General features: G+C 42.4%; 1 protein-coding gene and 1 pseudogene across 1 annotated transcript in view; one reads left to right on the forward strand and one right to left on the reverse strand.

Annotated features, from left to right (window-relative positions):
• The first annotated feature begins 5,536 nt into the window (after positions 1 to 5,536).
• NOX5 (NADPH oxidase 5) overlaps positions 5,537 to 15,666 on the forward strand; it is a 30,206-nt gene continuing 20,076 nt past the window's right edge. The window contains exons 1-3 of the mRNA XM_090272043.1: positions 5,537 to 5,611; positions 9,044 to 9,167; positions 10,738 to 10,888. Coding sequence (XP_090128169.1) covers positions 5,562 to 5,611; positions 9,044 to 9,167; positions 10,738 to 10,888 — 325 coding nt within the window. The 5' untranslated portion in view covers positions 5,537 to 5,561. The remainder of the gene's footprint in view (positions 5,612 to 9,043; positions 9,168 to 10,737; positions 10,889 to 15,666) is intronic.
• LOC150016713 (nucleophosmin-like) lies at positions 12,400 to 13,335 on the reverse strand (annotated as a pseudogene).

A 15,666-nucleotide genomic window follows, 5' to 3' on the forward strand; every position in this document is an offset into this window, starting at 1 on the left:
TAAGGGCTCCAACCCTTTTATGAGTGAGGCTCTCAATATATCCCAGGGGCAGGGCCCCAGAGAACTTCTATCTAGGCTTGCCATCCAGAAGCTGCTCACACAGGCTCTGTCTCTGTGCTCCTTCCTGCTATTCTACTTAAAAACAGTCCCAACTCAGCCTTGATCAGATCAAAGCGTTATGTGCTGCTGTACTTGCTGGACTTCCACTGGGAAGTCCTCCTGTTGCTCTCTTCTTGGCACTCGTCACCATGAACATACTTCTGTATCTACCTTTGTGATGTTGAATTATTGTACTCATCTTTGTGTACCCAGACAGTACCTGCACGTGGTAAATATTTCATAAGTGTTAGTTGAATGAAGGCTGGTTTTTTCACTCCACAAATGTACATGGAATGCCCACTATGTGCTGAGCACAGTGTTAGTTTCCTGAGATTCAAAATTAATGAGACACAGACCTCACTCACAGTCTAATAGGTTAGCCAGAGAGAAGCTCATATAATTGCAATAACAATGAAATATAGACAACGCTGTCTCTCCTCTTTTCATTCTTCCTCTTCTCCCTTAATTGTCCATAACTTGAAAGCATAATTCATATTTACTGCTTGGCTCATTCCTTCAAAAGAAATTTTCATTTTCTACACTTTATTTCTGAAATTGTTTAATAGATTTTTTTCTATTTCTGTCTTCACTAGTATGAGGAAGACCATTTGAACAGTCTAAGTAGCCCCACCCAAATTGTTGCTTCCCAAGCTAGTGAGCAACCTGTAACTGGAGACATGTACATCAGAACCAATGACCACAGGTATGATAGGAGAAGGGTGGAGGAGGAACTGAAGTGCAAAAAAGATTGGCTGAACTCTATGACCTTGAAGGGGTTTCCAATCCTAATTGTAAGAAAAGCAAGGCAAGCTAAAACTAAGATCATGGGGCTGAATTCCTGAAATGATGCCATCGCAGTGCAAATCCTTGTGAGGGATAAGACAGATGTTCTTTATTCTTTCTGATATTCTATTTTTTAATTTTTTAATTTTTAACTTATTTATTGATTATGCTATTACAGTTGTCCCAATTTTTCCCCCCTTTTCCCCCTCCACCCAGTACCCTCCTTCCCTCCAGTAATCCCCTCGTCTTAGTTCATAGCCATTAGGTCATGCATATAAGTCCTTTGGCTTCTCCATTTCCTATACTATTCTTTTTTTTTAAATATATTTTATTGATTATATTGTTACAATAGTTCCAATATTTTCCCCTTTGCTCCCCTCCACCCAGCACCCCCCGCTCCCAGCAATCCCCCCCAAGTCCATGCCCATGGGTCGTATATACAAGGTCTCCTGCTTCACCCTTTCATATATTCTTCTTCTTTATTAAAAATAAATAAATGATTAATTAATTATTTTAACAATAAAAAATAACAATCCCTCCCTCTCAGACTTAAGACCCTTTATAATCTTATAAAGGACAATGGGCGAAGGTCTCAAGTTCCTCTAGCTGCTTCGAGCCAGACATGGTCATCGTCCTACCTACCCTTGGGTCCAGAAATCCCTAATAAGAGTGGGGGTGCAGAGGGGAGGGTGGCCTTCCCACATGGGGAAGGATCGTGCAGACTCCAGGTCAGTTGGCAGTCCCCGGACAATGGTGTGCTTGGTTTAACAGACTGGCATCCTTGTTGTATTCTGGGGGCAACAGATTTGGCAACAGGGTTAAAAGACATCATTCAGTTTATAACCACTAGATGACAAAAGACAGGGATTAATTTTTCAATGTCCCACATTAGGGGAAAAAAGGGCTTCTTTGGAGGAAGGTGTGCCAGGCACATCTCACTTGTCCAAAACCCTTTTGCCCAATATACTTAGTTTGGGCTGAGGGAAATATTTTAGGTTCCTCCCTCTCAGACCTCTGGGCTCTTTCTGTCCAAGACATTAGGATAAAAAAGAGAAACCGGTTTTGTAAAGTGAAGCCCACAGACCACCCCATTCTCCACCAACCCGTCCACTTAGTTCAGTCAAACTGTTGAGTCTCAGGAGGCAGCGCTGCAGACAGGATTAAGTGAGGCCTATACATACAGACAATCACTCAGGTAATGAGATCATAGGCTTATGCCCTTTGAAAACAGAAAACACATGTTAATTTCTGTAACATAACCCACAAACAAGTCTCTAAATCTGTAAGACTGTCTTATTGGAAAGACATCCAGTTGCAAGTCATTTGACATTCTTCTTGCCTGTAAATTGAACATCTTTGATGATACCACAGACAGTTTAACTTTCAAATGAAAACATATTTTAAATGAAAAGAAACTTTAAAGATGGTTAGCTGCACTACTTTATAGTCTGTCACTGATCATTGTGATTTTTCTTGAATAATGATTTTTCTCCCTAAGATTACCCTCCTTGTCATTAAAGGAACTGCATTAAGTCCATTTTTAATTTATCCTGTTCATTTGCATAAACACAACAAGAGCAGCAAATGATCACTTATGATCTTTAGTTCTGCTTTGCTGGAACTTACACAAGGAACATTTAGGGTGACCTTCAGTCTGCCCTTCAGGGCATAGAAGCTGAGCCACATACCTGGCATTCAGCCTTGCCTGTACACACCTATCTTTTCCAAGTCCTTCTGGTTTTCCATTGTGCCTTAAGGTCCCTTCTAGCCATATTTCAGGAAAACAAACTTTATTCCTTCCCTGGAAAGATTACTGTGGACCACACAACCAACCACAGTACCAGGCCTTTTATTTTGTGGGCTTTTATTACCTTCAAAAGTCATTCCCAGTTCCTCAGGGCTTTTTGGTAACAACCAGAGCCCTAGCATCTCTCCTTTAGGCATGACATTCCGGTCAACGTCTTGGTCAAAAAAAAACCTCTGTTAACAACTGGTCTTATTAGTTCTATGCAAAGAAACTTAGGTCATTACTTACTTCTTTAGAATGCCAAACTCTGGAGGGATCAGATAGGGAGAAAAATATACAGTGTGAATGAAAATCCTTGTCCTTCTAATATTCACTGAACTGGCATTTCCATTCTTCATATTTTTGTTTTTCCCACACTAAAAATTTTTTTGTTTGTTTTTCCATTACAGTTGCCCCACTTTTTTCCCCCTCTTGCTTCCCTGAACCCTGTCCCTCCCTTCTCCCACATTCAGTCCCCACCCAGTTGTCCATGTCCATGGGTCATTTATACATGCTCTTTGACTAGACCCTTCCCCTTCTTACCACTTCTCTCCCTCCCGCCTCCCCCCTTGTTACTGTTAGTCTACTCCTTGTTTACATACCTCTGGTTCAATTTTTCTAATTTGTTTGTATTGTTCATTAGTTTCCTGTAATAGGTGATAGCATAAGGTATTTTTCTTTCGTTGCCTGGCTTATTTCGCTAAGCATAATTCCCTCTAGTTCCATCCATGTTGTTGCAATCCTCTACTATTCTTAACGTTTCCCTGCCTATTTTGTAATTGTAATTGTAATTTACAGCATACCCTGTAAATTGTGTGGGGTGGAGCATTAGGTAATCATCAGGGTGGGCAACCTGTGTCACCACTTTGTGGCTCTGTATAGGGGAGCACTCAGAGAGGGAATGATGCCTCTGCTTGGCTTCTGAAGGCTTGTCCAGGAGGAAGCTGTCTCTGAGCACCCACCCTGTTTCCAGTCACTTCACTTTCTCCCCATGTTACTTGTGCCCATCCAGCTATTGCCCTGGTGCTGAATCCCAGAGGGGGTGGGATTCCTAAGTCCATGTGGACTTTTGAAGAGGAGTTTCCTGAGAATCCGGCAGTTTCTTTTGCTGCTCTACCCCTCCCCTATGCTTGTTTTTACAGCTAGAAGTTATGGGGATTTATCTTCCTGGTGCTAGAACCCTAGGCTGGGTATACTGGTTTGGGGCTGGGATCCCTCACTCCTGGGGTATCGCTCCCAATTTTTATCCACCACATATGAATGTGGAACTGCCCATTCTGCTGCCTCTCCATGCCACTCCATACCACTCCATACCACTCCAAGGTCTCTGTACCTCTTCCCCTCCTTGCACTTCTCTGTCTGCCTCTACATCTCCACTCTGAATGTGGCTTTTTAAAATCCTTGGTTGTCAGATATCCATACAGCTCAATTTTGTGATGGTTCTGGGTGATATCTGTTTTTTAGTCTAGTTGTAGTTTTCTGTAGTTGTGCAAAGAGGCAAAGCATGTTTGCCTATGCCTTCACCTTAACCGGAAGTCCTGTTTTTCTTTATTTTTTTAATCCTTACTGAGGATACCCATCACCATGGTCTGACTCAGAAAAGAGGCCTGGTGTCATCTGAGAGAGGAGCTGTAAGCCTGAGGTCCTGGTTACCCCCCGGGGCCATTAAAGCCCATTAGGGAGGGAGGTGGCCTGATTCTCTGTTTTAAACCATCTGAACCCAGGGGAGTTAATCACTTGCCAAGTCAGAATGAGAGTATTCCCAGAGATCTGCAGATCACCCCAGTTCTTCAGACCTTATCTTGCCTTGGGATTGGCCCAAATGAGAACCCTTGAGCCTGTGGGCAGAGGAGTATGTGGGTGACAGCAAAGGGGCTTCTGGTGAGTACCTCTTGGTTCAAGAGTCCTGACATGCCTACCAACTAAGGAGCCCTTTAAAGTACCCCAAATAGACCACAGAATGGGAGAAATTTCTTCTGCCAAACTTCTTCTAAACAAAAATTATTTTTCTGATTTTGAAATTATCAGACATTTAAAATCACCAGTATGATGTCCTAATCTTCAACAGATATCTAGGATTATCAACCTGAGCTGATCTGTTACCAGGCAGAACAAAAAAATAAATAAAAAACACTTTGAATTTTAGTTACAGGGTTGTCTTATCTACGTAATTGTATAACTTATATTTTTAACAAATAGAGCTTGCAGACCTCCTTTCTTCTCCAAGTCCCTTGGACTCATAAATCTACCTATGACCGTTCCAATATATGTTGGGGCTGAGTTTAGCTCCCTGCATAGTTAAACACAGTTTCCAGTCATCCCAACATGAGTTGAATCCCGGCTAAGCCACCTGGACATGTTATTTCACCCCCCCCCCTCATCTGTAGAATGATTATGTTAATGCCCATCAGTAGGGCTGTGTTGTGTAGTATATTGAGCAATATGTGTAAAGTCCTTAGCACAGTGCTCAGTTCAGAGTAAGTGCCTCAACATTTTTGCTGGTAATTGTTATTAATGTGATCAGTGAAGTCTCACGTAGCTCTTTGGCACCAAGTAGGGCTTGCCTCGAATTGTTGGTAATTTTTCCCATGGTACATTTCCAGAGCTCTTAACCTGCACTCTCTCCTTGAGAGAGGGAGAGTGGAGGATGCTGGGCCAGAAGAAAGATAGCCAACATTCTTCCCAGTGAAAGTCTTGTCCCACCCTTGCACTGGACTTCCCTGTTGGTATTTCTCATTAAGTGGATGACACAGGGGCTGTGGATATGAGCAGCTATTTAGAAAAGCCAGGAAAAGGAGGAGCTGGGGAGAAGTGAGCCGTGGGCTCCACCACACAAGCTGCTGTATGGTCAGTAGTTGCTCTGGCACCTGTTGTCCAGAAGACAGAAGTAAGGATGAGCATGCCAGAAAAGTCAGCCCAGCCTGATTCTGAAGGCTGCACAGGGTGAGTGGATTATTTTTCAAGTTTTCCATACCAGAGACAAGGGAAAAACAAGGGTTCTTTGCCTTTTGGGGGATCAACAAGGGGTGACTGTGTCTGCTTGGGATGGATGTTAGGAAACCTAAGTTTTGCTTTTGCTGGGTTACTAGCAAGCTGTGCATCTTGAGTAAGTTACTAGTCCTCTCTGGGTCTGTTTTCTCATCTGTAAAATAAGAAATTGGCCAAATCAGCCTAATAACAAGAGCTAGCATTTGTACACCGCTTGCCAGTTGCACTTTCCCAAATAGCTTCTCATTTGGTCCTCAGGGCAGCCCTTGGGTGGAGGAATGCTTATCACATTTCGTAGCTGAGGAAACTACAGTGCAGTAAGTGAGTTACTCAGTTGGTGTGAAGCAAGGCTGGATCTAAAATCTTGGTCTACTGGGGTCAACTCTGGCCTCTGTGAACGCATCATTCCCTGGAGCTCTGGACTCTGAAGATCCTCAGTTCCTTGTCAGGACTTCTGTCTCCCTCGGTGCTTCCCTCTTTCATCCCATACCCTCACCCCCTACCTGTCACTAGCTGTTCCTGTCTCTTCTCCATCCCCTTCCCAGAGTTACCTTCCTCGTTCTACAGGCTGACACACTAACATTTCTGAAGAGAGGGAGGTGAACACCAGATACCCTGTCTCCACCCTCCTTGGGTTAGCACTTGCATGCAGCTAATTTTCCAGAGTTCTCTCTGCTTTGTGGAATGCCTTCCTGTGGGGTCCCAAGAGGTGAAGAAAGTAGGGGCGATTAACTTTCAGGGCAGCATTTCTTCAGGTGCGAGCCTGGACCACCTGGCATGGGTCACAAACCCCCAGGGTGTTGGTTAATTGTGCAAATTCTTGGGTCCCACCCCAAAGTTGCATTTTAGCATGCTCTCCCTGTTTCTGACAGGCATCTATTAGATAGTTTGGGCACCACTACTCTATTTTATTTTTTATGTTTTTTCTTGTTTTTTTATTTTTTTTCTTTTTCTCTCTTTTCTTTGTGGGGGTGAAGGGGGGCACTACTCTTTAGCAGACTGCACTATTGGGCTGCAGAGGGTCATTGATAGATTTCTTAATAGTGACTATCCTTATATTACGGGATTATTATTTTTTAAAGTACACTTCAGAATTCAGGTTGGTTATATTTTAGTTTGAGTTTTGCATCTCTGTAAGTTAAATTTGTCTAAAGTGTCCCCCCCCCCTTTTTTGTATTCAATCTTCACTGGGATTGGGTGATGTTATCTTTGTAAAATAAATTGCCTTCCTAGAGCCTGTAAGGTTGGACCTTACAAAGCTCACATAAACTGGGACCATAAGTAGTCCACTACAGAATCCAGTATCTGATCTAGATGATGTGCTCACAGCAAGTCCAGTCAATTCTTGTTGTTCGTATTGGTTATGTTCTATAAAGTTACTGCAAAGAGTAGAGGATTCTGAACAATAACTGCTAGGGAAAACATAGGCTTTGGTTCTTGCCAACATCTGGGCACAAATTTTCATCAAACGATCAATACATAACCTTGTTTTATGGGTGTTTCTGTTTAAAGACGCCTTTAAAAGTATAAATTGTTAATTAGTTAATATAGAACTCACAGTCAATAGCACTAGAACTCATGTCTGAATGAAGCTTATCTAACGTGTTTTTCTCCATAAGGCACATCACAGCCTTTTTGCGTTTAGGAACAGAATGCTAGACAGCACTTTAGCACAACTCTAGGGGGTTATTTTAAAGAGCAAAATCACCAACAGAACACACAAGTATGTGAAACATGAAGTACTAAGTAGATCATGAAAAGGACACTCGTTCACAGTCTGAGACCTGGAACAAGATGTAAGAATGTCACCTTGTTTAACCTTAGCTGTGAAGGTGTGCATCTGGAGACTCAAATTAATCACTGCTTCGCTCATGTCCACGATGACCGTGAAAGTGCTACAAGTATTGATTTTCGGGTTACATGTGGGTGCATGCCCCAGCTCGGTGGAAACTCTCTGTCCAGCAGAGGTTTCGGGATCATGGATGAGGAGAAATTAGTTAATCTGGACCCTGATTTCTGTCTGGGAGGAAAAGAGGTGGCAGTTCTCTCTAGAGGAGAAAAGCCCCAAACTCTCTTTTCCCGTGATTTTACTGAGAAAGGTATGTATGGGAGCGTACATTCAGGATACGTAAATCACCAGTCAGCTTCAAATGCTTGATTACTATCAACAGCTACTGATTTTAGATAGCAATGCAAGAAACACAGTGAACATTCTAGATCAGGGTTCAGTGAACATTCTAGCATCAGATGACTATCAGGTGCAGGATTTCATATGTTTTTTTGTCTTTGATCTTGGACATTCTATTTATGTTAAGCAACTGATAAGAAAAGCAAAGCAAGCTTCAAAGCATAGAAAACATTCTTTAAGTCCGATTCCCATGGGAACCCTTGGAGTAGTTTTTGGGTCATGCCTGCATTCTTGCCTTCCCAGTTTTTCAATCAAGACTTATAGACCTCTTTCAAGGCCTGGCTGGCTTGTAGTGAGGCTACAGTTCCCAATACCTCACAAAGCGATTCTCCACAGTTACAAATAAATTTTAGCAAGCAGGTGAATTTGCAAATATGGAATCTGCAACTAATGAGGATTGATTGTAACTAAATCATTTAAGGTTACACTAAACTCATGGGATATAGAAAAAGCCATTCTCTCAGAAGAAAATTTATGGCAAAAGGGTGCTATAAATCCTCACTTACTGCCTTCTTTTGGTTTACTTGGTCCTGATGTCCTAATTTCATCACTAATCTCTATTCAGATCACAGGGTTGCTAGCTCATCTGTGAGTGTTTTAAACAGCTGATACCTTTGAGATATTGTAGAAGATACCCTGGACCTGAAGGGTCATGATCTGAGAGGTCTTGAGTCCTGGCATGGCTGTACTAGAAATGTTCAGGAAGAGGGTGGAGGCTCTGGGGTGTGATGGAAAAAACAATGGCCTTGGATTTGAGCCCTGTCTCTAACCTGCTGAATAAATTTCTCTGAGTTACTCAACTACTCTGAGCCTATTTCTTCCCTATAAAATGTTGTAGTCCACCAGATTGTCACAGAGACCAAAATAAGTAGGGGGTAGGAAGTATTTGGAAAACAGTCATGTAAATGTGAGTGTCATCATGTTAACATGATGGGGTTCATCTCACCGAGGCCCTATCCTTCTAGAACCTAAAGACGCACAAGCCTGGGCCAGTCGATGGTAGGTGAAAGGAAGAGACAAGTTCTTAAAGACATAAAGCAACACCTGTGGGGGTGGGGGGGGGAACTCCTCTTCCATGGCTGAAGCTGATTCAACCCCACGGGAGGCCCATGGTCCTAGTTAGAGGAAGGCAGAGGTTCTGAGATCACTAAAGACCTAGGCCATCTCAAACCCATAAACCTGTCTCCTTTGTCTCTCAGCACCACGAGTGCCAAGGAGGACGCCAAGTGGCTTCAGTGGGTGACACACCAGTTTGAGACGATTGCAGGAGAAGACCGGGAGATCAACCTGCAAGAATTCAAAACAGCCCTGAATGTAAAAGAGGCAAGTGTCCACTCCAGAAGTGGTGACTCTGCATTTATAGACAAAGAGCAATCTAGTTCCCAGGACACAGTGCCTTACGAGGAAGGAAACTTTCCCTTGGGTTCTCGGGGTTTCCTCTGGGCCAGAGGCCCCACCTCTAAGCAGAATTGGAGGCTCTTCCATTCCTCTTGGTAGCTATGCCTCATGCAATCTTCAAAACAACACATGAAGCTGTGAATCAGTAGCTTGTCAAATATTAAGAAATATTATTGATTTGCTCTCACAATTTCCACTAGCCTCATGCGTGCAGTTGATGTTATGATGGAAGCCTCCTCCCAGGATGTAGGCGTTCCGCACTGCCACACCATTTTCAGCCCACTCTCAGTTTTGTGGGTCCTCTGCCCATCTCCACAACAGCCTGCATGCCTGACAAACAGGTGACATTAGCAGAGAAACAGCAAGAGTGAGCCTGCAAATGCCAAATTCTCCCCAGTTGTCCTCTGGACTGACATCTGGTGGTGGCTTATGTCCTTGGTAAGGGCCAGTCAATGAGCATTTGAATGCCCCTTTTTGGATAGGAGGCCCCATCACCTGCTCCTACCTGGGATACTTCAAAGAACTCTAAATGCTCTGCCTCTTTGTAGTTATGGAGAGGGGAAAGGACCTTCTGCCTAACAATATATTACCATCATAAAAGGAGGTTGTAAAATATTTAAAGATAAAGGACATTTCAGGATGGTAGAGAGTGATAAAAGCATTACTCAATGGATCCAGAGGGAAAGGAGTAAAGCCAAGGCAGACTTGACTATCCATAACTGACTTCATACTTCATGTGAACTCATGGTTTCTTTAGACACAAAAACCCAGCAGGCTTCTCTCCCTGCCTTGATGGAAACATTCAGGGAACAACATAGCTGACACTAATCCAGCCTGTCTTATTAATATCTGTCCAGTGCCTAACACCAGGCCTGGCAAGCAGAGTCTATGCAGGACATGATTGTTGAGTGAATGAATGAATGAATGAATGAATGAAGTGAATTGGCACTTAAGAAGAAGCCTTAATTGTAGGCTGTTAGTAGCCTAAACAAGTAGAGGACAAATGACATCTACTCTATAAGTCCTTCCTATGTTCACTTATCCCTAGGGGTACCCCAAAGGAGATGGAAAAACCTGGGATAGCCTGCAGGAGGGCCCTATGTCTTACCCTTTCCCCATGTTGAGTGAGAGGCCACCAGAGGTCTGGATTGTGAGGCTGATGGGGGTGATGGCATGTAAGGACTGAGAGCCTACACAAATGACCAAGCCCAGGGGCCAGAAAGGGGCCTGAGCCCCAGACACAAGTCTATCCTTGCTGCAGGGCTCTGAATAGTTCTTCCCCTGGAGCCCAAACTTGCTCTCGAGAGGCCAGATGGGCCATGGATACTGCACTGTGGTGTGGCTTTGAGGGCAGATAACAACTGGATCCTGCCTGAATCCCACCACCCCATGATAAACACACACACACACACACACACACACACACAGTGAATGAATTCAGAGCCCAGGCCCTGGGACCACACTTGTGCTTGTCCCCACCCTTCTATGGCCACAGTCCTTCTTTGCTGAGAGATTCTTCGCCCTGTTTGACTTGGATGGAAGTGGCACCATCACCCTCCAGGAGCTGCAGGAAGCACTGACCCTGCTCATCCACGGCAACTCCATGGACAAACTCAAGTTCCTCTTCCAGGTGTATGACGTTGATGGTAAGGGCTCTTTGTAGGGAAAGGGGGACACTCAGTGGAAGGGGACAAGGGGAATCAAACTGTCTCAGTGGTATGACCAACACAGGACTGTTTTCTCCAGATGGGGCTGATGAGCTCCACTCCCCCCATCTTTCTGTCTGATCCTGGCCTCTTGTACATGGGGGGTGGGGGAGAAGGGAAGACTTGCCCAGTAGAGAAATGCCCTTGATTTAATTCACCAGAAACCAGAGCTTTCCTTTGTCTTTTTCTGTGTTTGAAAAAAAACCTCTTTGTTGCTCTTTCTTTATAACAATAATTATACAAGCTCATTGTGAACATTATGGACAAACAAAATGGTTTAAAGAAGAGAGCAAAAATTATCCATAACATTTTTCTATACTGTCTTCTAACCAATCACACACATACATACCACACACATTTTTTAAACAAAACAGGATTATGCTATACATATTACCTTTATTACTAAACAATATGAACATTTGTTCATGAAAGACTATAAAGCTTTATAACATCATTTTTATTGTAGTAAATACACACAACATTAAATTTACCACTCTATTTTAAGTGTACAGTTCGGCAGCATTAAGTATATTCATATTGTTTTGCACAACCACCACCACCATCTCCAGAATCTTTTATTTTTCCTAACCAAAACTCTGTGCTCATTAAACACTAACTCCCATTGCCCCTCCCACAGCCCTTGGCAACCACCATTCTGCTTCCTGTCTTTAAAATTTGACTACTCTAGATATCTCATGTAAGTGGAATCACATAATATTTGCCCTTTTGTGATTGGCTAATTTCACTTGGCATAATGTTTTCAAGGTTTATCCATGTTGTACTAGGTGATAAGATTTGATTTTTTAAAAGACTGAATAATATTCCATTGTACGTATATTCCACATTTTGCTTATTCATTAATCCATCAGTAGAAGCTTGGATTATTTTTACATTTTGAATATTGTGAATAATGCTGCAATGAACTGGAGTGTACAAATATTTCTTTGAGACTCCAATTTCAATTCTTTTGGCATATACCCAGAGGTGGAATTGCTGGGTCACATGGAAATTCTATTTTTAATTTTTTGAGGAACCATACATACTCTTTTCCACAGACCATTTTACATTCCCACCAGCAATGCACAAGCGTTCCCACTTCTCCATTGCCTTGCCATCATTTTTTATTTACTGTTTTTTAAAAATTAAAATACTGAGTTTATTTCACATATGTATTTTTGTCTCCCCACCATTTCCATTTGTCTGACCACCACTACTACTATGTCCTATCATAACACTCCATACAGAAATACTTAAAACCAAGCAAAGGGTGGAGTTCCATCTTTAAAAACTAAAAAGGCATTTTGGACAATACATTCTTGGCAATGGAACCTGAATAACATTTATCAGTCATGGTAGTTCTCACTCTGCATTATAAAAAGGACAGCCAGATATCAGCTGTTATGGAAATGAAATAAGATGGAAAATTTTAACAGACCATTTAAACTATTTTCTTAGAGAGACTTCCTCCACTACCAGCAATGTTGAATAGCCTCTTGGTCAGACATCTGGAAACAATCTTTCACATAACTGATGAACTTGGCTTCCACTTTGGGAAGTGAGCCACCTTTTTCTATACTTGCTTCCATTTTTACTTTAATGTCTTCTACAGAACTAGGTCTTTTCTGTGTTTTAGGAGTGTTTTCCTGATTTTTGAAGGATTCTTGACCTTTTGATCTTGGTGTTGATGGTTTTGAGTCTTTTCTATTCTAGTTTGATTTTTGTGCATTTTTTGGCTGGAGTATCTCATATAGATTTCTTTACTAGAACTCTTTATTCAGCTTCCACATCCTCAAAATTTTCTTCTCCTTCTTCTTCTTCTTCTTCTTCTTCTTCTTCTTCTTCTTCTTCTTCTTCTTCTTCTTCTTCTTCTTCTTCTTCTTCTTCTTCTTCTCCTTCTCCTTCTCCTTCTTCTCCTTCTTTCTTCTTTCTTCTTTTTCTTCTTCATTTTACTTTTTGCTATGGAAACTTGCTACCACTTCCAGGGACAGAAGACTTCCCAGACACACTTAGGAGTTTCACATCCTTCTCCTCTTCACCTTCTGACTTTGCATCTTCCTCCACAGCTACTAAGTGCTGTCCACTAATATGCATAGGCCCTGTACCACACTTCAACTGTAAGACCACAGGTGGTATTATTTCAAAGCCACCAAGGGAAACTATTGGCTGCCCAGACATTTTTAAAATTGCCAGTGTTACTTTAACTGGACTACCTTCAGAATTCATTGCCTCTGCTTCAACAATGTGCAATTCATCCTTTGCACCATCCCCTGAATGGACCGTGTATAAAGATAATTGGTGCTCATTTTCATTATTATTCTCTCTTAAGTGATAATCTTTGTTGGCTTTGAGTTCACAATTGAAAGATAGTTATGGGGCCTCAGAAGGCTCATGTCATGGTGCCTGCCATGGGCACTTAGGCAGGAGAGGAAAGGGAATGGAGATAAACCACTTCGGTTGTGCAGAAGAGACATGCAGGATGGAACTGCACCCTATTTACTGTTTTTTTTTGTTTTGTTTTTTTTTTAAATAATAGCCATCCTAGGGGTATGAAGTGGTAACTTAGTGTAGTTATAGCATCAGTTTAGTGGCTGTGTCATATTCCACCGTACATATCTGATGATCCTGTGTTCCAAAGGGCATAGCCTAGCAGTTAAGATCTCTGACTCTGAGGCCACGTTACTTAGGTTCAAATCTCAGCTCCACCAGCTACTAATCATGTGACCTTGGGCAAGTCACTTCACTTCTCTGTGTCTGAATTCTTCACCTATCACATGAGAGTAATGATCATAATACAGTATTCCCTCACTTATCACAGGTATTACATACTAGACCCTCCCACCCAATAGGTGAAAATCTACGAAGTAGGAGCCTTACATTTATTTTAGTATTTATGTATATTTTAAGGCTTTATAAACCCTTCACACACACTTATAAACTGTTCCCAGTCCCTTATAAACCTTTCCCACCCCCTTATTAACCTTTTCCACACTTTTACAAACACTACTTATGTTCTTAAACATATTCTACAGACTTAAACCTATGTAACTTTAACAACATACGTATACAGTACCGCAAAATCCCACGATATAGTGAAAAATCCACGACAAATAATTAAATATAATATTTTTAAAAATCCCGCGATATAGTGAGGCCATGATAAGTGAACTGCGATATAGAGAGAGACTACTGTAATAGTACATACTCATGAGGTTGATTTGAGGTTTAAATTAGTTAATTTATCTAAACTCAGAACGGTGCCTTGCATGGGATACACCCTTTATAGGTGCCAGCTGTTATTTATTAGTATTTACTCCAACCCTATTACCAAAATGGAGAATTTCATTGTACATTGTAAATGACACTGAAATCAACATCCTGGTTTTTGCATCTTTGATGACTTTGTAGCTTAAAGGGTCTCTGAAGGCCTGTTATCATAAGGACAAATGAAGCTGAAATGGGAAAGAGGCATTCAATGAGACTGGAATGGTGAATGAGGCCAGACTATGCTGGCCCCAGAGGCCATGGTTTGAAGTCTCAGTAAAATGAGCAATGGGAAGCCGAAGACTATCAAGCAGGGGAGTCACAGGTCTGGATTTCCATCCTAAAACCACAATCTGCCTGCAGACCTGCTGCTGGGCAAGGCCCTCTGGCCTGTAGAGTTTCTTTAGCTCCCATTCCCACCTGACTGAATCTAGTCAGACCTCAGTCCTGGAACCTACCCACCAAGTTGACCTGCCTGTCTGCCCACTCCATGGGCAGCTGACCATGCTCCTTCCTGGGCACCTTCCTCAGATCCCACTCCAGTCATCATGGGACCTTCTTCACTGACTGCTTGGCTCAACACCTGGGTTTTTTTGATGACCTCAGAAGGAGAGATCAGCCTATAACAGAAGGAAGCAACACACTCCTCCTCTTGCAGACTGAGGTGGGGAGGGAGACAGGGCAGGGCAGGTCTAAGGAGGTTTGTAGTTTTACAGCAAGATCTAGAGGGCATTCCCTTCCAATGGCTCCGGTTTTCACTGAGAGTCAAGGAGGAATTGATTGGATGGGCATGGAGGTGAGAAGTGGTCCCTGCAGACACCAGGAGTGACCTTACTAGAGGAGCAGGAGAGGACTGTCGGGCAAGTTGCAGGCTTTGCTGTGGCCAGGGATCAAACAATTCCTGCCCTCTCAAGTGATTTTCTTCATCAAAGTTTACTTAGCTGGCCTGGTGCAGAAAAGGAGAAAACAGGTGGTTGTATTCACCCAGTGATGGGATGTTTTTAGGGTCAGTGAAATAGAAGAACAGAAGAATAAGGAAGAAGAATGTGTACACAATAATAATTGTGAAGGAGGACTCTGGATTTGCAAATGGCCAAGGAGAGAATAGAGCTGGATGGATAAGAGGGTGTGAAGGGGGTCAGGGAAGGGACTGGAGCTCTGGATGAGGACTGAAACCCGTTGCATGGGTGCTCTTGATTAGGATAGCTGGGGACAGGAGGTGTTGCTGGAGAGGAATGTGTTAGACTCTGCTCTATAATGTGATTACAGGCTTTTGCTTTGATCCAAATGATGATCACAAAACCAATAAGACTTTCCATTTATATGCAACTACTTCCTTTTAGATACTATGTTAAGTGCTTTATAATTAATTATTATCAATCATCCTTGAAGATAATCCTGACAGGAAGGATTTATTATCCCCACTTTCAAGATGAACAAAATAATATTCACTACTA

This window comes from Furipterus horrens, unplaced genomic scaffold, assembly GCF_987537825.1.
Source record: "Furipterus horrens unplaced genomic scaffold, mFurHor1.1.pri manual_scaffold_3, whole genome shotgun sequence".
Lineage (NCBI taxonomy): Eukaryota > Metazoa > Chordata > Mammalia > Chiroptera > Furipteridae > Furipterus > Furipterus horrens.